The 24,707-nt window shown below is 38.2% G+C and overlaps 2 protein-coding genes across 2 annotated transcripts; one reads left to right on the top strand and one right to left on the bottom strand.

Annotated features, from left to right (window-relative positions):
• Positions 1–2,364: 2,364 nt before the first annotated feature.
• Positions 2,365–10,105, top strand: LOC127437063 (U4/U6 small nuclear ribonucleoprotein Prp4-like). The gene is made up of 7 exons (XM_051691720.1): positions 2,365–2,543; positions 2,821–2,827; positions 6,589–6,655; positions 6,757–6,847; positions 7,086–7,208; positions 8,145–8,252; positions 8,343–10,105. Exons 1-7 carry the CDS (start codon positions 2,365–2,367, stop codon positions 8,527–8,529), a joined length of 762 nt encoding a protein of 253 aa, XP_051547680.1. The 3' UTR covers positions 8,530–10,105.
• A 2-nt stretch (positions 10,106–10,107) lies between these two features.
• On the bottom strand, positions 10,108–18,981 carry LOC127439907 (RING finger protein 224-like). The gene is made up of 3 exons (XM_051696205.1): positions 18,796–18,981; positions 15,309–15,519; positions 10,108–10,672 (listed from the first exon to the last, which is right to left on the bottom strand). Exons 1-3 carry the CDS (start codon positions 18,873–18,875, stop codon positions 10,391–10,393), a joined length of 573 nt encoding a protein of 190 aa, XP_051552165.1. The 5' UTR covers positions 18,876–18,981; the 3' UTR covers positions 10,108–10,390.
• Between the last annotated feature and the right edge of the window lie 5,726 nt (positions 18,982–24,707).

Here is a 24,707-nt window from a genome sequence, read left to right on the forward strand (position 1 = left end):
GGGTGAAATATAAGACTATAGGCCAACATTTATTAAATTATTAAATGATTAGTAATGTACACATCTGAAATTATGTGATTGTATTGTTGTGTTTTAGTATATATAATCTCGCTGTTTATTTTGGACTGGTTTACAATAATTATAATAATTATAATATATATAATATAATTATTGTTATATTAGTAGATACCATGTGCCCCCTTTGTTTTTCCTTGATATTTTTAAAGCATTATAAAGTGAATCTGGACTTTATATGCATCAAACGATCATGTCTTGTGCATGCACTCTTTATATGTACAGCAGAGTTTAACCATAGATTTGACAAATCAAAAAATATTTGTCCTGCATAAAGTGAGATTTTGTTATATATATATATATATATATATAACAACAATTTATTAGATGAAATGTTTTTATGTTTCATGTTTAATAATCCTAAAACAAATAAAAATTATTTAATTCACAAATGACACCGCCTTCGATTAAGAAGTTTTTCTTCCCTAATGTACAGTCATTTATAGCTTTTTTCTCTGCGCATGAATGCAGCAAGCGATGTCGAAGATGTTATCTGCAACCACTAATCTAGAGTCATTGTTTTTTTTTTTTTACGTTTCACTTCTCGTTAAGGTGTTGATTTGGCTTTGGGAAACTGACCAGCAGTTTTGTGCCACTTTATCCCGAAGCAGAAATCAAAAGCTGGTCGATTAAGTGAGATAATTCCGCTATGAAATTCTCTGTGCGAGAGCGGAAATCTTTACCAATCAAATGATCAATTGTACAATAGAGGCATGAAATCAGAATGCTCTGCCTGCAAATTAGGACACTGCAAGATCATACATGTTTATTGGTGTTTTGTGTGTGTGTGTTCACCAGGATTCAAGGCAAAATGCTTTGCCAATATACTGTATTATTAAGCTTACATATTCAATTGAGGGTGCTGTAACGTTCGCACCTCCGCAGAACCGGGCTTGCATCTAGCTGGCAGCTGCACAAACTTGATGGCAAAACAACAAGTTACATGACTTATCTATTAATTTATTAACGAATAGTAGTGTAGTCTACTAGCTCACCTTTTACTGCACTACCATGTTTGCATAGCACATCCTCGTGCTCTCTGGCAATGTGACAAGTACGATTCCAGAAGGAATATTTGCTAATTCTCACGGTCTCTCCACACTCCCTTTCGATTTCCTCGTTCTTAGCTTTGATTTATACTTTGCATTTATTTAGGTTATAAGGTTTGCAACTTCACTAAAACAATGTTAGAGCTCCATAACATCAGGCCTATAGCTTATTTCGCAGATTCTCAAACCAGCATATCACGAAGTGCATTCTGGGTTGAGCGAGCGGAGCGGAATCTTCAAAAAGGTGCTCTCCGCTCAGGTGGAATTATCTCACATGCTCTGCACAGGATTGACTCAGTGGTCTTGAGAAAATTAGTATCAACCATGTGATTGCTGAGCAGATATGACAAAGTCGTTGATGATTTTGCATCAGTGAAATCTAGGAGGGTAAATTTAAATTTTTAATTAGGGATTAAGTGTAATAGCACAAGCAGCAAACTGAAAGTATTCTGCCATTTTCTTTATTTATTAACTCTATAGTTTAATTGTGCAATTTAAGTTATGTAAATATAATATACATGTTAAAATAATTTGCCATATATATATATATATATATATATATATATATATATATATATATATATATATATATATATATATACAGTACTGTATAAAAGTTTTAGGCACATAAGATGTTTCACAAAATATTTGTCTTAAGATGGTTATTTATAACTTCAGTTATACATTATACACACACATTTAGTGTGTCAATAGGAAATATAAATGTTAGACTCCCAAACATTACTTTAGCAAATAGAAAAGATTAGAATAGAAGAACAGGGAGCCCTGCAACAGATGTCAGACACAAAAGCCCCCCACTGAACATCGTGTCAGTTTGAGATTAAATAAAGAGACAGAAGCAACTGAGACAGCCGAAATAGACTGAAGAACTGTGGTGAATTCTCCAAGAAGCTTTGAACATCCTATCTGCCAACAACCAAGAAAAACTGTGTCCAGGTGTAGCTAGGAGAACTGGTGCTGTTTTAAAGGCAAAGGTGGTCACACCGAATATTGATTTAGCTTTTTTATGTTCACTGGACTTTGTATGACGTTAAATGATTAATGAAAACTATTTATGTCATTATTTTTGAAGATACCCTTACTATGCAACATTTTTCACAAATGCCTAAAACTTTTGAACAGTTCTGTATATATGGCACCAAGTAAGCTAGAACCACCACTGGCTGTAAATTATGTTTGTTTGCTGTCAGAGTTGTAATTAATTTCCTCAGGCGAGTCAATGGAGATGGAGGAGCGTGTGAGTGAGCGACAGGCTGAAGTTTTGGCAGAGTTTGAGTGCAGAAAGAGAACCAGACAAATCACCGTCTCCACTGATGATGCTGAGGTGAAGGCCTGCCTCCGAGCTCTTGGAGAGCCAACCACGCTGTTTGGGGAGGGGCCTGCTGAGAGACGGGAGTGGTGAGTGGCCACTTATGGACCCTTTTCATAGACAGTGATGACCATTTAATGGTGTAAATCTAGCAAACTTTTTTTTTATATTGGCATTTTTCAATCATTTAGTGTAAATTCATAACATTATGCTTTGTACTACATTACCATGGAATTAGTTTTAAAAATGAGTTACCACAGATGCATTGAGGTTTCTAATACAGCCACTGAGAGAGTGACAGTAAATTTGTCATCTCTCTTCTTTCATAATCCACTTAATAGTGCTGTTTTTCTGTTGATGTTGGAGCAAATGGGTAAGCAAAGACTATATTTGCCATGGTCTCCCATTCGCTCCCATTCACCGCTATCGAAGTTTATGCTGCAATCGCTTACTTCTGTGTTACATCAGCAAAAAGTCTGGTACAATTTTCAATTTATTTTGGCCAAGAACTACCCACTTAGATAGGAGGCCACTTGACCGACATGTAATTTGCCCAAAATATTTTGTTTTTACATGGCTGTTTAGGAGCAGTTAAATTTGATGATACAGTAATACAACAATAGCACAACAAATTGGGAAAATTAGTCAATTTGCACACAGCTGTAGACACTACTACTGCTCACCATGTGAAGTATCATGTCCCAAATAATGAAAAAGAAATACTTGAAATCCAATTTTGAAAATTGTTATAAATTGTAATCAGATTTCAAACAATTTACAAATATGATTTGGGGAGCCACGTGACGCCATGCGAAGGGCAGACGTGTGAGAGACAGCTCTGCGCACTTTGCTAATTTATTTAATTATTTTCATGATATAATCCGGTGAAATTCGATACACCCAGTTACACATTTTCTATTTGAGGTAAACATGGCAAAGAAGTCAAAATAAGTGAATACTTATGTACATGTGATGTTTTTTTTTCTTTTTTTTTTTTTATAGATTTGCAAAGATTTCAAACAAACTTCTTTCATGTTGTCATTATGGGGTATTATTTGTAGAATTTTGAGGAAAATAATGAATTTAATCCATTTTGGAATAAGGCTGTAACATAACAAAATGTGGAAAAAGTGAAGCGCTGTGAATACTTTCCAGATGCACTGTAGATCTTGAAAGGATGTTGCAAGCCGCTGGCACCCCTCATGATATAATATTGGGAGGAGACTTTAATCTTTTGATGGATTCAGTCCTTGATCACAGTGAAGCAAAAGTGTGCAAATCCCCTAGAGCAACATTGACGCTTCAAAGGATGTGTAAAAATCTTGGTCTTCTGGATATTTGGAGACTTTTGAACCCATCTGGTAGAGACTATACATTTTTTTTTATCAGTCCATAAGATTTATTCTAGAATAGATTTTTTTTTTTATATCCAAATCCCTCATTTCATCTGTTGTTGATTGCTCAATTGGAAATATCTTAGTCTCGGATCACGCCCTGGTGAGTTTAGAGGTGATGCCATATATAGAGAAAAATAAATCATATAGTTGGCGCCTTAATGTGTCCCTTTTGCAAAATCCTGATTTCCAACAAATGTTAAAGACTGAAATCAGTGTTTATATGGAGACCAACTGGTCCTCGGTATCCTCTGTAGGCGTGGATTGGGAGGCACTTCAGGCGGTTCTTAGGGGCCGGATCATACAGTATGCCTCATTCATCAAACAATCCAAAGCACGAGAACTCGTGGAGTTGGAAGGAAATATTAAAAGTGCAGAGGCAGAGCTGAAGCGCCGTATGTCATCTGATGGCCTCAGAGAATTGACCCAATTGAAATACAGGTATAATACTATTTTGTCATGGAAGGTGGAGTTTTGGTTATTCAGGGCAAGACAGTCATACTTTGAGTCGGGGGACAAAGCAGGGAAGCTTTTGGCTAGATATATAAAGCAGAGAGAGTCTTTTTCTACCATTCCCTCAGTGAAATCTGCTGGTGGTGAAATTTTTTACCTCAGCCATTGATATTAATAATGCTTTTAAAGAATTCTATCTTGATCTTTATAGTTCCACATCTTCGTCTACTGATGAAGATATTAGAAACTTTGTGGAACGATTAGATCTCCCTATACTGATGACTGAGCAAAAAAACGCTCTTGATTCTGAGATAACCTTGGAGGAGCTTGACGAGGTAATTAAATCCCTACCTACAGGCAAGGCCCCGGGGACAGATGGTTTTGCGGCAGAATTTTTTAGATCCTATGCTGCAGAACCTGCGCCACTTTTGTTAGTAGTTTATACTGAATCATTAAAGAATAGAAAGCTTCCTCCAACCATGACACAAGCCCGGATCAGTCTGATTCTTAAAAAGGACAAAGATCCAAGCGAGTGTAAAAGTTACCATCCAATCTCCCTGATCCAACTAGATGTAAAAATTTTGTCCAAAATTTTGGCTAACCGATTAAGTAAGGTTATGACATCTCTTATACATATAGATCAGGTGGGGTTTATTTGGGGCCGTAGCTCTTCTGATAACATCAGGCATCTCGTCAATATCATGTGGTCAGTAGCGAATGATCAGTCTCCGGTCGCTGCCATCTCACTTGATGCCGAAAAGGCGTTTGATATGGTAGAATGGGATTATCTTTTTAAGATTTTGGAAATTTATGGGTTCAGGAGTACATTTATTGGTTGGATTAAGTTAATTTATAGACACCCTGTAGCAGCGGTACAAACAAATGATTTAATTTCAGATTATTTTACTCTGGATAGGGGCACTCGGCAGGGTTGACCTCTTTCCCCATTATTGTTCTGTCTTGCCCTGGAATTAGCAGCCGCGATAAGGATGATTTTCCAGGGGTGACAGCGGGAGGTGTGGCGCATAAGCTTCTGCTTTACGCAGATGATATTTTATTATTTGTCCCTGAACCTACTAGATCTATGCCTTGCCTCCACAGAATTATTAATTCCTTTTCCAAGTTCTCAGGATACAAAGTCAATTGGTCTAAATCTGAAGTTTTGGCTCTGACAGCGTACTGCCCAGTAACGGCTTTCCAGTGGCCCAAACAGGGCATTGTGTCCAGATTGTTTAAATTGGACACTTATTTAAATGTTGTCTCGAGCATATGGCAAAACCCAAGATCGTGTATTGGCAAGTCCCCTTTGTGCTGGCCAGAGTGGATTGTGAGGGGGGATGCTGCACTTGGTGACCTATATGAAAGTTGAGTGTTGAGATCATTTGAAAACTTGGTCCAACATTTTAGGATCCCCAGACCTCAGTTTTATAGGTATTTACAACTGCGCCACCTGCTTTATACTATTTTTGGGAGTAGCTCACACCCCCTTAAGGAGGCAGATGCTTTGGGAGAGTTGATTGCTGCTTTTGGAATAGGTCATGAGGCATCAGTGTACTACTCCCTGTTAATTCAGAGTCTGGGGGACGGAGCTTCAACTTCTATCAAGAGATTATGGGAGAAATATTTCAACTTGGTATTGGAGGAAGGAGTGTGGGCTAAGATTCTTAAAAATGTTAAGTCTGAGAAAGTAGAGATGCAAGGGTGCGTCTTACACAATTCTAAATTTTGCATAGATTTTATTGGACCTCCTCTAGACTGTATAAGCTTGGTCTTAAAGACACACCCACCTGCTGGAGATGCCAATCGGAGGATGGAGACATGGCCCATGTTTTTTGGTGGTGTGTCGAGATCCAGAAATTCTGGTCAAAGGTTCAGAATTTTGTGTAAGATGTGGTGGGCACTCAGGTTTCGTTTTGCCTCAGACTTTGTTCTGGGCGATGGGGTGGTCATCGATGTGGGGGATGGCCATATTGAGAACTGGGTTCTGACCTGTGTGATGATCGCCAGGCAGGTTATTTTGAGGGGTTGGAGGTCAGCTGGTGCGCCCCCATATCCGGAGTGGTGCACGGAGATGGGGAGGGTAGCGGCTTATGAGGAGGTGTCATTGGGAAGACGGGGTGATTTAGATTTGTTTGTCCGGAAGTGGGGCAGGTATTTGGAATTTTTGGGGGGCTCTCGGGTGGGGTGTCGAGAGAGTATTGTAGTATAGTTTTTAAGTGAGTATGATTATTATGTCTGTATATGTGTGTGTATGTGTATGTATATATTTACTTATGTGTGACCACAGGAAGAGTCAGATGGCAATATGGCCTCCTGTGCTGCAGATGGATCTGTTAAGCTGTGGAGTTTAGACAGGTGTGTATTAACCAATACATGTTTAAAACTGTTTTGCTTCAGAAATTGTGACCGACAACATTAACATGTTGCACTCCTATGTTTTTTTTTTTTTTTTTTTGTGATGAGCCAGTAGCAGACATTGAAGGGCACTCCATGAGGGTGGCTCAGGTCACCTGGCACCCATCGGGCCGGTTTTTGGGCACAACTTGGTATGAATTTTTCCTATATATATATATATTCCAGTATATATTTTTATTTTAAGTGACCACAAAATAAGACTCAAATCAACAGCTGAATTGTGCATTTCCGTAAAGTTACTGAATAATGTCAGAGATTATTATTTTTTTACATAATTAAATCATGGTATCAAATATTTGTCAAAACTGTTCTGTCATATAATTAACAAACTTTTGTCACATTTAAAGCTCCATATTGTTTTTCTTTAAGCCATGATAATTCATGGCGACTTTGGGATCTTGAGGTCCAAGAAGAGATTCTGCATCAGGAGGGTCACAGTAAAGGCGCACATGACCTGCACTTCCATCCAGATGGCTCGCTTGCAGGAACTGGGTAAGGACCTAAAACTGAACCCTGAGGCACTCCACTGTGTTTCCTAAAGGAATACGCATAGCACTGCATCTAAACAGCTACTTTCATGCTCTTAAGTGTCATTGAGTGCCAAGAGTGTCTTAACAAGAGTTAAGTCAAGAAAATCCTGAGTGATAATTAAGGCTGTCAAATTAAAATGAAAAATTCGAATGTTCGTCAAATTAAGATAAAAATGCAAATTTGAATGCTAAAATGTGCATTTGATTTTTGGATGTGTGCCAAGTGCTGATGATGACTTACGGTGCCGTTCAGACAGATTGCATTCTTGGGCTAAATCAGACGCAGCGCAATGAAAAAAATGGAAATACGGGTGTCTTGACATGTTTAAAAGATTGGATTTCCTTTTATATTAACACAGCGTCTAATAAAATGCAGCACTCCTGCACAAAACACTGAAAAAACAGCGAGACCCAGCACAACAAAGACATCCGTCTAGCGTACGCATTTGGAGTGAGTGGCCTCTTTGTGTCTTGCTCTCTTATCAGTGCCTCACTTTATAAGCATTAGGTATGTACATACAACTATTTAATAAACACTGTGGTACCACGATTTTATGATGCTTGAGTCCGTGGTACACTAGGCTACTGTGCAACACTAAGTTAACATAGAGCCGTCTATTAAAGCGTTTCTTTTCTCGTTTAAATTTTTTATTTAAGATTAGAGAAGATGAACTTGTTAAATCTTCTGACTATAATTTTATGCATTTTTGTTAACCGCCAGATATGTGTTCTTTGCAATAAACAAAAGCTAGAACACGACACACATATTGTACATGTCATACTGTAATTCTGTTTAACAAAACTGTTTTTGATTGATTGAATTAGTCAAGTTGAATTTCATTTTTAGAAATGGTGCTCACTGATATTTAGATGTTATTCATTATTGCTCCATGCACAGTGGTCTGGATGCGTTTGCTCATGTCTGGGACCTGCGGATGGGTTGTTGTGTCATGTTCCTGGAGGGCCATCTGAAAGAGATTTACAGCATTAACTTCTCACCAAACGGGTAAAAAGAAATAAAGGGCACATGAATATATTAACTTTCCCAGTCATTGGGTCTTTCTTTAATTTTAACCCTGAAATCTTTCCTGTGCAGCTTTCATGTGGCAACAAGCAGTGGAGATAACACTTGTAAAGTGTGGGACCTGCGGCAGAGGTGTATAAACACAATCCCCACCCATCAGAACCTGGTGTCTTCTGTTAAGTTTCAGCGTAGGTGTTCAAGTCTAGAGGAGTTTGAGGCTAATTTAACAATGTTTGTTATAGGTCAACCGTCCAAGTGAAATAGACTTAAAGCTGAAGTGTGTAATTTCTGCGCCATTAGCGTCACCAGTCGGAAGTGCAAAAATAAAAGCCATCTTCTGAAGCCATACCATAGTGTTGTGTGAGTAACAGATGAAAAAGTTGATAAATCATTCTTCCCTCTGCAGTAGTTTTCAAAACAATCCAATGCATAGAGTCACAAGACCAAAACCAATGGCATTTCTTATGAAATCAAACCTTGTGCTTCATCTTGAGGTGCCAAATTTGAATGTGCACAAGCATTAATGAGATTTGAGAAGCACTTTTTTTTTTTTGCAATTTTTGGAGCTTGACAGCCCCTGGTCACTATCTACCTTGAGGGGAGGGGGATGTCTCTTCAGTCTTGGAAAACATACACTATATTGCCAAAAGTATTTGCTCACCCATCCAAATAATTGAATTCAGGTGTTCCAATCACTTCCATGGCCACAGGTGTATAAAATGAAGCACCTAGGCATGCAGACTGCTTCTACAAACATTTGTGAAAGAATGGGCCGCTCTCAGGAGCTCAGTGAATTCCAGTGTGGTACTGTGATAGGATGCCACCTGTGCAACAAGTCCAGTCGTGAAATTTCCTCGCTACTAAATATTCCACAGTCAACTGTCAGTGGTATTATAACAAAGTGGAAGCAATTGGGAATGACAGCAACTCAGCCACGAAGTGGTAGGCCACGTAAAATGACAGAGCGGGGTCAGCGGATGCTGAGGCGCATAGTGCGCAGAGGTCGCCAACTTTCTGCAGAGTCAATCGCTACAGACCTCCAAAGTTCATGTGGCCTTCAGATTAGCTCAAGAACAGTGCGTAGAGAGCTTCATGGAATGGGTTTCCATGGCCGAGCAGCTGCATCCAAGCCATACATCACCAAGTGCAATGCAAAGCGTCGGATGCAGTGGTGTAAAGCACGCCGCCACTAGACTCTAGAGCAGTGGAGACGTGTTCTCTGGAGTGACAAATCATTCTTCTCCATCTGGCAATCTGATGGACGAGTCTGGGTTTGGCGGTTGCCAGGAGAACGGTACTTGTCTGACTGCATTGTACCAACTGTGAAGTTTGGTGGAGGGGGGATTATGGTGTGGGGTTGTTTTTCAGGAGCTGGGCTTGGCCCCTTAGTTCCAGTGAAAGGAACTCTGAATGCTTCAGCATACCAAGAGATTTTGGACAATTCCATGCTCCCAACTTTGTGGGAACAGTTTGGGGATGGCCCCTTCCTGTTCCAACATGACTGCGCACCAGTGCACAAAGCAAGGTCCATAAAGACATGGATGAGCGAGTTTGGTGTGGAAGAACTTGACTGGCCTGCACAGAGTCCTGACCTCAACCCGATAGAGCACCTTTGGGATGAATTAGAGCGAAGACTGCAAGCCAGGCCTTCTCGTCCAGCATCAGTGTCTGACCTCACAAATGCGCTTCTGGAAGAATGGTCAAAAATTCCCATAAACACACTCCTAAACCTTGTGGAAAGCCTTCCCAGAAGAGTTGAAGCTGTTATAGCTGCAAAGGGTGGGCCAACGTCATATTAAACCCTATGGATTAAGAATGGGATGTCACTTAAGTTCATATGCGTCTAAAGGCAGATGAGCGAATACTTTTGGCAATATAGTGTATTTCAATGATGGCATTGTAAATATAACTACTTCAGCTCAAGTCGAAATAAAAATAGTTTTTCAGGCTGGCTCTGATTCTAGAGTAAACCAACTATAAAGAGATTTTAACTGAAAGTTTGGACTTCCATTCCTATAGCTGCCACATTGAGCATTACTCCCATTCATTTTTCTACAAGTGGTCCATCTCCACAATTTATACTGTCTCTGGTCTGATGCAAATGTATAAGCTGAATATAACTAGCACCACCAGCAGCAGAGCAGGCAGTGCTTGCAGCATGGGCACCTCCGAAAATGATGATCCGTCAGTGCCACATTAGCCCAAGCTGAGGGAGGTTGATCTATGATTGGCTGCTTTATAAAAGAGGACTTGGTCTCCAGCAGTGCTTTCTGGGGGTGTGTTCGCTGGTTTTCCACCTCGGCTTTAACACCCAGAAACGCAGCCAGGTCTAGGTCCAGTCCAGTGGCGCCCCCGCGAGGTAGGGGAGTGTTCTGCCTGCACTGTGGGCAGGGGATCCACATCTATGGGGAAGATACATGATAATCAGAAATGCCTGACACAGCATTAAGAAACATCAGTATGAGTTATAATGTCATTACTTTCTCCAAAGTTTACTTTTCTTGTTTCATTTAACAGAATGAATGAAGAGGATATTTTTAAAGGTGAAGTGTGTGATTTCAGTAGTGTCGCTTTTCCAGTAACGAGGTAAATTTTTCAGTAAGTAGCGCTGTAGCATCATAAAACATTACATTTGTCATATTGTATTGTGAACTCAGCGATGGAGCCGACACGCTCACCTAAACCATCCTTTCCCTCTATTATGTAGTGCTGTGGAAACCAATGCTGTGTCCGAATATCCGTACTTCCTTACTAAAGAGTATGCCAAAACAGTATGCCAATGGAGTTCAGATGTGTACGTCTGAATACTCGTTAGTCATAAAACAAGTAAGCGAGATATACCTGGATGTCCTACTATTTACGCCGAGATTCTGACATGTGTATCCACTGGACACTTTACTGTCCCATAATGCCACAGGAGCTGAGGAGACATCACGTTCAAAATGTTGGATTTAAAAAAAACGTCGGAAAACAGCAAGTCCTTTAAACTGTAAGTGAAATGTAAGCATTTGAGGTTATTACTTCATACATTTAGGTCATGGGACAATGCCCACATTCCCAGAAGTTTGTCCAGAATCTATTTATTCTACTCACATCATGCCTACCTAAAGAATGTACTGTTGTACCAGCCAATAAGTGTGTACTTCAAAAGCAGTACATACTCGGTACGCAATTTTGGATGCAGCTCAAATAATTTAAGTGAATCGGTTCTTTAGGACAGTTCATGAAATAAACCAGTTAAAATAAACGATTCCCCTATATGTAGTACTGGGAATTCTGATTAATTTTAATGAGTCAGTTCTTTCGGAGGGTTCGTGTAAATTAACTAGATTACATAAATGATTCACTGAGTGCGTTTACATGCACATTCTTACACCGATTATGCAGCCAACAACGCATGTGGTCATATAAATGCAATAAACGGCATTACTTTATCGGTGTAAGTTTAACACTGTAGATTTTTGCCAATTATGCCGTTTTGCGTTGCACGTAAACATCTTAAAGTAATAGTTGAAAATTCTCTCATCATTTATTCTCTCACCTCATGCCATCTCAGATGTGTATGACTTACTTTCTTCAGCAGAACACAGATGAAGATTTTTAGAAGAATATCTCAGCTCTGTAGGTTTATACAATACAATGCACAAGTGAATGGTGATCAGACCTTTGTATCTCTAAAAATCACAAAGGAAATATAAAAGTAATCAATAAGACTTCAGTGTTTAAATCCATGTCTTCAGTACATAAGAAATATAATAGGTGTGGGTGAGAAACAGAACAATATTTAAGTCCTTTTTTACTATAAATCTCCACTTTAACTTTCACTTTCTGAAGTGAAAGTGGAGATTTAGAGTAAAAAAAGGACTTAAATTTGTATCTGTTTCTCACCCACACCTATTATATCAGTTCTGAAGACATAGATTTAACCACTGGAGTCTTATTAGTTACTTCTTTGTTTCCTTTATGTGATTTTTTTTAGCTTTAAAATGCTGATCACCATTCGATTGAGTTGTATGGACCAAAACACCTGAGAAATTCTTCTAAAAACTTCATTTGAGTTCAGCAGATGAAGAAAGTCGCACACATCTGGGATGGCATAAGGGTGAGTAAATGAGAGATTTTTTCATTTTTGGGTGAACTATCCCTTTAACAACAGACCAGAACACAGCTGCACACAAACCAGAGAACCAAACTTACAAAACACCATTGAAGAGTTTGTAGTCGAGAATAGATGCATTTCTATGTCCAGCCTTATTTCTTTGATCAGGAGTTGTCAATCAAACTAGATAGAGGAGGCGAGAATGTCTGTCACCTCTTCTCCATTCTGAACCAATGTGCGTGTTTGACAGACCTCCGCCTGAAGAGAGTGAGACCTAAGTGAAAACATTTGGTAGGTGTAACATTCTTGGCCAAAATCAAGTAGTTTTAACTGGCTCATGAGATGCTGGCTTTAATATACTGTTATGAGAAAGATTTTGGACTGGTGGCAGTTCATAGTGGACAGGGTTACACAATGCGGTGCCTAAAATAGAAAACAAGCGATCGACACAATGTACTGTCGCTCGTCATGGCTGGTTAGGACAAAAACTCTGATTAACATAGAAAATATACCTTTTATTGCGTGTTGTTTGCCGTCAGGTTAGGACACAGTGTGACTGTAGCTGCTTTCAGCCTCTGTCTATCTCAGTTTGATTGAGAACTCCTTTTCAAATAAATAAGGCTGGGCATAGAAATGCATCTCTTCTCTGACTACAAACTCATCAGACATATTTAGTAAGTTCTGTTATCTGGCTTGTGTGCAGCTGTATTGTTCTGATTTTCTATCGCTGTGGTGGACCTGTCTTTAGATAAACACAACAAGTTTTTGCTTGAACGCCCCAGAACTGCTGCTCTCGTGCCCTGTCATGAACACGCAGAGGAGAGCAATGGTGGGTCAGCAGTTTCACTAAATAATACATTCGATTTCGGTCTGTTTCTCACCAATCCTGAGTCTCATGGAATAATTTATTAGACTTCTGAATTATACTTTTGCGTCCTTTTGAAGCATGTAGAAGTGGTCACCATAAACTGCCATAGTATGACATCACTGAGCACAACATTTTTTCACAATTTCTCCCTTTGTGTTAAGAAAAAAAAGAAAGTCATATGGGGTTATCGCTTTAAGCCCAAAGTATACTTTGGTTGTCTGCGCTGCTGGTTGGAACATTACTCAAATTTCGTCATCAGCACAGTCTGCACAGACTCTGTGTGCATTGTTGGTGCATGCGCCTGCCGTTGACTGTACTAAAAGAGTATCACAAAGCAGTTGTAGTGCACATGTGTTGAACGTGTTTGCATTTGCTTGCGGTCAAAAGAGTATACTTTGAATGGCTGAGCGTTTGACCATATGAGATACAACCCGGAACGCGGAAAAACAGAGTTTACCCAAACTTTAGCAAGTGCCACTAATGATTGTTTCCAAACAGGTTTCCCAAACACTACTGGCCATTGTGCCCCACCCCCCTGTCTGCTATTGGTTTGGAAAAACAGGTAGTCCCACCCCCAACTCATGACATTGGTTGAGCCAGAAGTTGACATGTCGGATCGCTCAAACAAACAGAGCCACAGTGCTTAGATTCTTCAGAGAAACAAACCTACTAGTAGCTTACTGACAGTTGTCACATTAGAATGGGAAGTATTTTTACATTTTTAACACTTTAAAAACCTTTAAATGTTGCTTTAATTGCCAATGGTGCTGCACCACAATAATAAAAAATAAAATAAAAGGATACAAGGAAGGAACTATAAAAAAGATAGTGGATAATTGAGGTTAGGAGAACGTTAGGGAAATGTTCTCCAAACCTTAAACGAACATTCTCTTTTCTCTCATTCTCATTCTATTATAAAAATAAATCAAATCAGGATTTCTTCATATTAAAGAAATGTTCCGGTTTCAATACAAGTCAAGCTCAGTCGACAGAAATTGTGGCATAATGTTGTTTACCACAACAATTTAAACCTTGTGGTTGGAATAAGATACATTTATCCCTTCAAATCTAGACATGACCAAGTGTACACAAGGTGTCGTATAGGCCACACTAGACTGACCCATGGGTATTTATTGAAAGGTGAAGAACCACCAAAATGACAATATTGTAACACCCCTTTGACTGTGAAGCATGTGCTCCTGATCTGCCCTATTTTTAACATCATGAGACAACGCTTTTTATCTGGAAAAACCTTGAAAGACGTTTTAAGATGTGCCCAGGAAAGCTCTTGGAATTTATATCAAAAGTGCAACTAAAGGATCTTTTATAGAATTGATTTACTGTACTGGATTGAATAGTCTTCCTTTTTTCTATGTATTGTTTTTGCAAGGTGTGTTGTATTTATGAATGGTTTGATTGCCACCTGTATTTGCCATGAAATAGACATTGTAGCTGATATGGCAATAAACACCAAACAAACAAACAACCACAAAAATTTCTTTAGACTCATTCCTATTTTTCTTTAAAAAAAAAAAGCAAAAATCAATGTTACAGTGAGGCACTTACAATAGAAGTGAATGGGGCCAATTTTTCAAGGGTTTAAAGGCAAAAATGTGAAGCTTATAATTTTATAAAAGCACTTGAATGAATTATTTTGTTAAAACTTGTGTATTATTTAAGCTGTAAATTTGTTTAAATTGACATTTTTACAGTCGTTTTAGGGGTTGTTGACATCATCATGGCAACGAAGTTGTAAAATTGTCTATAACTTACACAGAAAAGGTTAGTAAGCACATATCCTTTGTGTTGTGGCTATACTTTGGAAACCGTGAGAAGTTTAACGTTCAAAAATTGGCCCAATTCATTCCACTGTAATTGCCTCATTGTAACCCAGATTTGTGCTTTTTTTTTTTTAAAGAAAAGGAGGGATGAGTCAAAATTAATTTCTGTGGTAATCAACATTATGCAACAAATGCTGTCAATTGAGCTTAACTTGTATTGAACCCGGAATATTCCTTTAACACAGGGAATTAATTAGGTCAACAAATACTTATGGTGGTGTCAATCCCACCTGCTCATTGATGAGGGTGTCAAGTCGCTTCAGACAGGCCTGGCAAAATGTGTGTCCACAGTAGAGTTTCCGAGGGAGTCTCTCTCTCAGGTTATAAGCACTGTAGCAGATGATGCAGTCGAGTTTTTGGCTGTCCCTGGAGTTCTGTGCTCCAGTCTCCACATCCACTTCCACCGGAACGCCGGACACAGGAACATCCTCGTCTGAGATCCTAAAGAATGTGTTCAACATGATTCAAACTGTCTGTGTTTGAGATGATTAGTGCTGAGTTCAAAATTATGAACTTTATTTATTCTCACAGAAAACATGATTGGCATAAAAGTTTTAGGAACAGTTGCACCAAAAATATTGACTCCACACTCCACATTGCAAAATACATGAATGTCATTGCATTAGATAGCAAAATATCAAACCAAGTGGCATTTAGTTTCAAGCACAGCATTTCAAAATAAGGATCTAGCATCATTTGTTTGCAAATGCCACTTGATGATACTCTTGATATTCTGTTATCTAATGCAATTAAATTAATAATGTTTTAAGTGTGGCTTCAAATACTTTTGGGGGCCAATGTATATTTTTTTTTTCACAAAGTATGACTCAGCCAGTTACACGTAAGGTCAGTCGGTAAAGAGTGTGTAAGCTGAGCCGGTTGTATCTGTTTACCATTAGGGGCCATGCAGCATTGATATTTATATGCAAGAGAGGTTATGTTACCTGATCTCCACAGCATGTCCTCTTATATACCAATACAACATTTGTATTCACAACCAACTGTACAGGTTCAAACAAGTGCAAACAAACACAAAACATAACCATGAACATAAAAGGTGCTCAATTGCCTAAGCATATATGAGCATATATTTGACTGAAAAGGTTTTATTTGTGTGATTGAAGTAATTTCATTTTTTAGACAGAGGACATGATGTGTAAGGAATGTTTTTAATGGAATTCATAAATTCAATGTGATCTCAATATAATCGAATAATAATAATAATAAATATAGCTGCAAGCAGCAATACCGGGGTCAAGCCCATTATCAGCAACATGAGCAGCTAAAGAAGCATCATGACAGGTTTTAATGCTTTATAATTTATATTGAGCAGTTTTAGGGCTGGGGATATGACGATATATGCCAATGTTGTAAATGATTACGTTATGTAAAAATTTGCAGACATATCAGTGCCCCTTTCAGTGGGCAAGACCGCCTGAAGTTAGTAACATCTGAGAGAAACGAAGAAAACTTTAATGACTATGGAAATACAAAGCAAGATGTGATTGATGTTGAAGAGTTATTAAGAAAGCATTAAGCTGCAAAAGAGAGATCAATTTAGTCTTGCATGCTGTCTGATCGAAGGAAGACGTATGATTTCTGTGAGTGCTTACTATGTGATGAGCATTTGCAGTATCTTGGGTGCACGCCTGAGTGGTCAGATGTATTTATGAAATTTAAATATTCATGTAAACATGGTCGATTTTGTCCTAAATGAGTGTAAACAGTTTCCAAAAATGATTTATGTAAATACAGTACAAAGAAGCATGATACATTTCAAGTCAATAGCCGTTGAACGCTGTAGGAGGAGTTATGGAGTATGGAGTATGCTTTCAATGAAATTCAAAATGGTGGATAGGCAATAGGGCAGACCATGGAAAATATGGCATCACTGTCATTGCCATAACCCAAGAAACCAGACAAGATAATTCTCATGGACATAGGCTAAATTATTTGATAATAGACCAAATAATTCATGATTTTAGGCCACACTAACTAAACTGCTCAGGTACCATCTGTAACAAGTTTCGTTTTAATAGGCCAAAGATGCAGCCTTGAGACTTGTTTGGCGTGCTCGCAATCAAATTCACTGTTGATTGGCAAATGGAGGCCATGTTCCTCAAGATACGCAACTGTTCTTATGGACAATGATGGCAAGTCTGACAAAGACACTGCATGCAAATTTTGAAGTCAATCGGACCAACAGTTCGGTAGTTAGAGCCACTTTCACATTGTTTCCAGTTATAGTGCCACCAAGTTGCCAAGCCCTGCAACCTTTTCTGTGTGTTCTCAGATTGAGACTTGATATAAGTTTGTCAAGTTTGGTGAAAATATCTCATTCCGTTTAAGAGTTATATCTATTTATGAAAAAAGGCAGAGACAACTTTTAAAATCGTCAGCCTGTTTTTGGCACTTACAATCAAAATTTTGCCATGTTCCTTCTGATCTTAAAGAACTTGCTTACCACACTTCTTCTGTCGGTGGTTTTGTTCCGATCGGACGAACGGCCTAGAAGCAATTTGCAAAAGCATTTTCAGAACTTTTTTCAAAGTGGCAACAGGCCATAAGGCGAACCATTGCAACTGTGGTATCGTTGCGCTCAGCAAGTCCTCAGGAACATAGCGAGACCAGTCTTGTCAAAATAGTTCAACGCCATCAAAAGTTATAATCTCACAAAGTTATATAATTAAATTTTTTGGTCACTAGGTGGTGCCAGACCCAAACATCTCAGGAACCTTCAGGGCATGGTGCTGATAACACATACAAAGTTTCGTAACGATACGCCAATGCGTTCGTAAAATACAGCATTTTACGACAAAATTCGAAATGGCCGACAAAACAAAAATGTTCGACATGGGAAAATTGGGTGTCATTTGACTTGGTACGTCGCACTGAATCTAAAACGACCAGGTTCATGATTTTTGGCCAAAAAATTTCTTCTTCTTTTTTTGACCAGTAGGGGGTACTGCGCCAAAACGCTGCATGTCACCTCAGGGCATGATGGCCATGACCAACTTTCGTCAAAATCTGTCAAAGCATTGCGGAGATACAGCCTCAAGTCCAATTTTGCGTGTTCTTCGTCGAATTCGTTGAAGCGCCATTCGAAAACAGTTTGGTCTAACAACTTGAATTCCATAACTTTTTGTAAACACTGTCTACTGAGCATCTGTGCAAAATTGGGTGAAAATCGGATGAACGGCCTAGACAAGTTAAAAAAAGTAGGTTTTTCTGAAAATTCAGAATGGCGGAAAATCTAGTCAGGCGGAAATCATGGTATGCTTTCGACTCGGCATGAGCTCAGGAATCAGAAAAATAAAAAAAAAAATTGTCTTTAGGACTTGCGGTTCAAAAGTTATTAGCGAAAACATGAGTAAAATGTTGTCCTGTTGGTGGTACTAAAGGGTTTGAGCTAGACACTCCAAATTTGTTGTGTTATCAATTTAGACTCTCTTCTATCTGTGTGCAAAATTTCTTAACTTTCCCTCGAATGGTTCTATGGGCTGCCATTGACTTCCTTGGCAGAAGAAGAATAATCAGGGCTTGACCCCTAATAATAAAATAAACACAAATTAGAGAGAAGAATCAATAGTCTTAAGAATTAATTTCTTTGAGAACATTTTAGTTAAGCAAACACATGCCATGTCTAAATATTTTAATATTATATAAATAATTTCCTGTAACTTTTAGAAAAGGAACTTTTCAATGAAGAAAATGTACCTGTCCCCTTCCTCCCTGGATCTATTCTGTAGACTGCCTGTCTCTTGAAGTTCTGATGTCCCACTCACCATTTCATCCATGTTTAATGTCAGAAAAGTCCAACTTCTGTTAACATTTCATAACCAGTTCTGTCTTGGTTTCTCAGTGGTTCACCTCTTTTGTCAGATGGTTTAACACCCGAGTGCACTCTCTCTCTCTCTCTCTCGCTCTCTCTCTCTCTCTCTCTCTCTCTGAAGTTGTCTTTACAGTTCCCAGCAGCTTTTGTTGCCCTTTGCTCTCTCCCAACCAACCACAACTGCTTCTCTGAAGTGGACGGCAAACAATGGTGTGCTTCCCCAGTGCGTTTAATATTTAAGTACCATCTGTCGCTGTGAACCTATGCCTTGCACGCACACACACACACACACACACACACACACGTTAGTGTGGCTATCTTTATGAGGACTTTCCATAGAAATAATGATTTTTGTACTGTAAGAACTATAGAGTCTATCCCCTAACCCTACCCCTAAACCTAACCCTCACAAAAAACTTTCTGCATTTTTACATTTTCAATAAAACATAGTTTAGTATGTTTTTTAAGTGATTTGAATTATGGGGACACTAGAAATGTCCTCATAAACCACATTTATAGAATAATACCCTTGTAATGACCAGTTTGTAACCTACAAAAATGTCCTCGTAAACCACCCAAACCCGCCACACACACACACACACGTAATTGCACATTCACCCTGATTGGGGGAGGAGAGTTGCATGTGGTTGAGTTTTAAGTGTTTTCTAATAAGTCTAGATTTGCAATTCTGTATATATCTTAAAAAGCTCTAACTAGTTGTCTCAGTAAGAAACAGTGCTTAACCCTTAAATGCATGGGTTTCACCAAACAAAATAATGTCTTGTAATAAACAAAGAAATAGATATCATGTGATTGTAAATGTATTTAGAAATGAAATAATCATAAAAATATGATTTATGAGATTATGAGATAATTCACTCCAAAATGAAAAATCTCTCATCATTACGCACCCTCATGCCATCATAGATGTGTATGACTTTCTTTCTTCTGCTGAACACAAATAAAGATTTTTAGAAGAAAATCTCAGCTCTGTAAGTCCATACAATGCAAGTGGATGGTGATTAGCACTTTAAAGCTCCAAAAAGCAAATACAGTCGTAGCAAAAGCAATCCCTTCTTAAGTAATACTATCGTTTTGGGTGAGTAACAGATAAATATTGAAGTCCTTTTCACTATAATTGTTTACTTCCGGTTGCTCTCCGGTCCACACCACGGGACTTGGTTCCCTCTGCCTGGTAAGCAAAAGTCTGAAAGCAAAGTCCTGTTGTGGACAGGCATTGGAGAGCAGCCGGAAGTAAACAATTATAGTGAAAAGGACTTAAATATTTATCTGTTTCTCACCCTAAGCAATCGTATCGCTTTAGAAGACATTAATTTAACCACTGATGCTGTATGGATTACTTTTACTACGATTGTTTGTGCTTTTTGGAGCTTTAAAGTTTTGATCACCATTCACTTGCATTGTATGGACCAACAGAGCTGAGATATTCTTCTAAAAATCTTCATTTGTGTTCAGCAGAAGAAAGAAAGTCATACACATCTGGGATGACATGAGGGTGAGTAAATGATGAGAGAATTTACATTTCTGGGTGAACTACACTTTAAGAGGTGTGGGCATAACTCCAAAAAATGGATAGGGGGTGGAACGAGGTCCCGGGTCACTAAAAACCCGAGATATGCATTAAAGGGTTAAAAAAAAAAAAAAAGTTAATCCAAAAATACATATTCTGTCATTATTTACTCACCCTAATGTTGTTTCAAAACTTTCTTTCTTGTGTGGAACACAAATGAAGATGTTATGCTGAATGTTATTCTCAATCACCATTCACATTTATTGCATTTTTTTTCCAGACAATGAAAGTGAATGGTGACTAAAGTAGTCAGTACGTATCATTCTGCTTAACATCTCCTTTGTGTTCCACAGAACAATGAAAGTCATATGGGTTTAGAACAACATGAGGGTGAGCACATGATGATAAAATGTCAATTTTTGGACATTTAATTTTCGTATTTTCACATAGCTCAACTGTAAGAGCATGACTCTACTGCAGCAACGCTAAAGTCATGGGTTTGATTCCAAGGGAACGCATGTACTTTTAAAATGTACAGCTTGAATGGACTGTCTGAAACTTTGGATAAAAGCAGCATCTGCCAAAATGGATAAATATAATTGTCTTCTATCTTGCATATAGGACTGAAGAAAAAAGCTAATTCACTGCCTGACGGCAAAGGAACGAGCCACAAACATAGTGTCCTATGAGCAGATTTGGGTGTTAATTTTGTGCAAAAAGATTAAATAAAAAAATTAGCGAAGTTCGTGTAGGGTGTAAGAAAGCAGAATGGGAAAAGACGGGCCTATCGCTTACAGTCACTAAAACAGAGACCTGAAATTCAAGCCAATTCACCCACAGACAGTCTGTCATCGACGTATCCCTGCCAAATTGGTTTTGAGACCTTCATCAACACCCCCCACACTACAGGTATGGTATGCTCCTATTGGCAGATAACTATCATTATTGGCCAAAGGAAAGTGATGTAATGGGGAATGGCTGAATTGGTATCAAGTTCCACATTACGTTTAATGAGGGTGTTTGCTATCTTTATCAGTGGACTTGTTTTCCTCAGACAATAGGGTTGTACATGAGTGTAGGCATTCACAACTCAGAATGCCTTAGTTGCTTTACATGTTAACAAGTTAATGTCTTTTATCTGATTTGGTGAATAACACTTGTATATCTGAAATACATATCTTTACGTCTTTGTTAATTTAAATCATAAAACATCTGTTAACCTTGTCAGGGACTTTATCTTCTAGTGGAAGGATGGCGCTTAATTCAAATCAAATCAAATCAAATATGATTAATTTGAAAATAGGCACTCAAAATAGTGAATAATCAAGACTGAAAGGGTTGCATATTGCTTACTTAAGCATTTAATTTAAGTTACCTTCCGTAACTTAAATACTTTCATTTAGAATATTTAGATAAACAGTCAAAAATATAGTAATGCTATTGTTATGAGCAAAACATACAGTTTTATAACAGTGCTACATCCAATGGTGGACAGAAATGAAGTTTTTACTTTGTGACTGTACTTAAGTACATTTTTCAAGTATCTGTGCATATGTTTTACTTTTTCTCCACTACATTCCAAAGCATAATATCGTTCTTTTTACTCCACTACATTTCAGAAAAAAACTTGTTGTTCCTCCTTATTTAGAAGTTAGAAAACAAATAATAGCCCTCTGGTAATGTCTGAATTCGTAATGAAATGATTAATTCTTTTGAGATGATTATCTTTACTGAACTTGTTAAGTCGGTGAGCCAAATGGACTAAATGATTTATTCTCTATTCGGACTGATCCAGTCACAGCAGTTCTCAAGTAAATGACTGAGCCTCTTTACATGCACACCAATACGATGAAACTCCCAAAAATCAGCTTATTTAAAAATCTGACAAAGCAAGGAATCCGTGTTTACGTGACATTTGAAATAATCTTGTTATTCTCTGCTCTAGATGTCAAACCATGAAGAGGCATGCGCACAACACTTTGTTCATCGGGTAAGTACCGGATAAGCCTGTAATAATGGCAGTTTGGGTATTTACATGCAACATGAATTCGGCGTACTTGGCAAAAGTCTACCCATGTCGATCAGTTTATTCTTACGCCATTAATGACCTTACACCGATAAAGGAACAACGTTTAATGCGTTTACATGACCTTACACGTTGTCAGCTTATTAACCATAATCAGGTAAGTATGTGCATGTAAATGTTCACTGACTCAATGATACAGTTGGCAGAGGTCTCAAGTTGGCAACTCACTGTATTGGTCTTACATGCTGTCTGACTAGAAATGAGCCAAGAACTATGAGTAACATGATCCTCAGAGCTCGAGTATATCGAGAATTTGACAAGTGGAGTAAGAAGAAAGTTACTAAAATAGCTGAATGCAGACTATGTATACAGGAACGTGTTTACAATTCGTTCGAATGACAACCAATCCATGTTGCACCTTTGTGCAGCGTGTTTGAAATGCCTATACGTGAATGAGAATTGAGAGCTAGAGTGGAGAGGAAGACTTTCAGTGAATAAAGGGAACTTAAATTTAATCCGTTCTTCACATGAAGCTATCATATGACTTCAGAAGACTTGGAATCTAGAATATGGAATCTTCAAAAAATAAATAAATAAATAAAAATAATATATATATATATATATATATATATATATATATATATATATATATAAATGATAGTCCTAATAGATAAGTACTTTTACTTTTGATACTTAATGATAAATTATTTGATACATAATATGTTTTCAGAGTCCGCTTTTACCTGTCTTAAAGTGGCATGCTCCATCATGCACTTTGCACCACCAGATGGTAGCACAGAGTACATTTTCTGGCAGTAGTCACAAGTAATTGTTAGCAGGAAATTGCAATTCACAAAATAGTGTATGTAAAAGAATATTCATCTTTGTTTTGCTTTCTAAATATTATAGATATACATTGAGCTATATTGCATATTGATATAACAGTAGCACACTATTTTGTTTCCAGGATGGGATTTAACATTTTGGCAGGTAGAAAAAAGAAATCCTGGTTTGCAAAGTACTTCTGCTGGCAAAATGAAGGCAATCAGATGTCAAAGGTCCTGCAAAGCATGTATTCAGTGTGGGCATGTATCTGCACAATTTGTGTGTTTGTCCACGCATGGGAACTCTCCTTGGAGGACACCAATAGATCTCAACTTTCACATGCACTCCTGATCTTTATCTCACATGTGAAGTTTTGTGTTGCACTAAGAAATGATGACACATGCAAATCCCACAACACTGCAAACACAGAAAAAGTTGGGGACCAGCTTTATAAAACTGATTGTTTTGTAGAGGCTTCTAAAGGCTGTTGTATAAAGCATCTGCTTTTTGAATTAGAGCAGAGAAACTAAGTTGTGCACAAAGTTATCAGAAGTGCTTTGAAAGTGAATCTAGTATGCTAATGTCCCCACCCAGTCCTCAGGGGCCTCTGGCTACTCCAAATATTAACTTGTTGTTTTTTTATCTATTGTGAACCTAACCAATGCGACCAATGATGACTTGGAATAATAATTGGAATAATAATGTTATTTACCATGAAGACATTCACCGTTTTTCAGCTGACGGAAGTGACATTTCAAATGCACGTGATGTGTTGCCCCTAGCTTTAGCATGTTAGCTAAACCCAGTTCAACAATTATATCTCAAATAGTATCTTCACACAGTGTGGGGTGATGGTAAAACATTCATCTAACATTTGCTATCTTCACTGTAGTTTTGCTAGTTGCCACATTTACCATTAATTACAATTGTTTTGTCAGGCAAGCATCGTGGCCCTGTAACTCCGCCCCTTCCACTACATGGGGAAAGCCACGACCCTTGAGTGCATGAAGTGTCTAATATTCCACACTTCTTTTTGTTTCGGCTGAAGAAGTATATCATCCGAGTACTTCTTTGGGACGTACCTTAGGAATGGCAACACTAAGGTTCACATTAACAAACAATGACAAATCTGTGCAGCAAAAAGTCATTTTCTTAAATCATTAGATTAAAAGTGTTTATATTGACAGAGTTTTAGTTGCTGGAGGTCGCCAAGTCACTGTACTTTTGGTTGTTAGTAAGTGTTCCCTCTAGATTGCATTGTCCAAGTGTATCATAAGGCAGATCTTGTAGGCTCCCGTTTGCACTCCCATTGGTAGTCGCCAAATTGCATTACTATTTATTTGCATTCTCTTGCAAACTCAGCTCAACTTTGTCGCATTACTAGGGGAAGTTCAGGAGACCAGTTGCAATTCAGT

The sequence above is a fragment of the Myxocyprinus asiaticus genome, chromosome 4 (genome assembly GCF_019703515.2).
Source record: "Myxocyprinus asiaticus isolate MX2 ecotype Aquarium Trade chromosome 4, UBuf_Myxa_2, whole genome shotgun sequence".
Lineage (NCBI taxonomy): Eukaryota > Metazoa > Chordata > Actinopteri > Cypriniformes > Catostomidae > Myxocyprinus > Myxocyprinus asiaticus.

Bases quoted from the DNA above. Each gene is read 5' to 3' on its own strand.
- LOC127437063 (XM_051691720.1), top strand. From the start codon at position 2,365: ATGGAGATGGAGGAGCGTGTGAGTGAGCGACAGGCTGAAGTTTTGGCA. The intron at 6,848-7,085 runs GTATGAATTTTT...TTTTTCTTTAAG, and splicing joins CGGTTTTTGGGCACAACTTG to CCATGATAATTCATGGCGAC. The intron at 7,209-8,144 runs GTAAGGACCTAA...CTCCATGCACAG, and splicing joins GGCTCGCTTGCAGGAACTGG to TGGTCTGGATGCGTTTGCTC.
- LOC127439907 (XM_051696205.1), bottom strand. From the start codon at position 18,875: ATGGATGAAATGGTGAGTGGGACATCAGAACTTCAAGAGACAGGCAGT. The intron at 15,520-18,795 runs GTACATTTTCTT...CACATTCTTTAG, and splicing joins TCCAGGGAGGAAGGGGACAG to GATCTCAGACGAGGATGTTC. The intron at 10,673-15,308 runs GTGGGATTGACA...TCTTCCCCATAG, and splicing joins ACACCCTCATCAATGAGCAG to ATGTGGATCCCCTGCCCACA.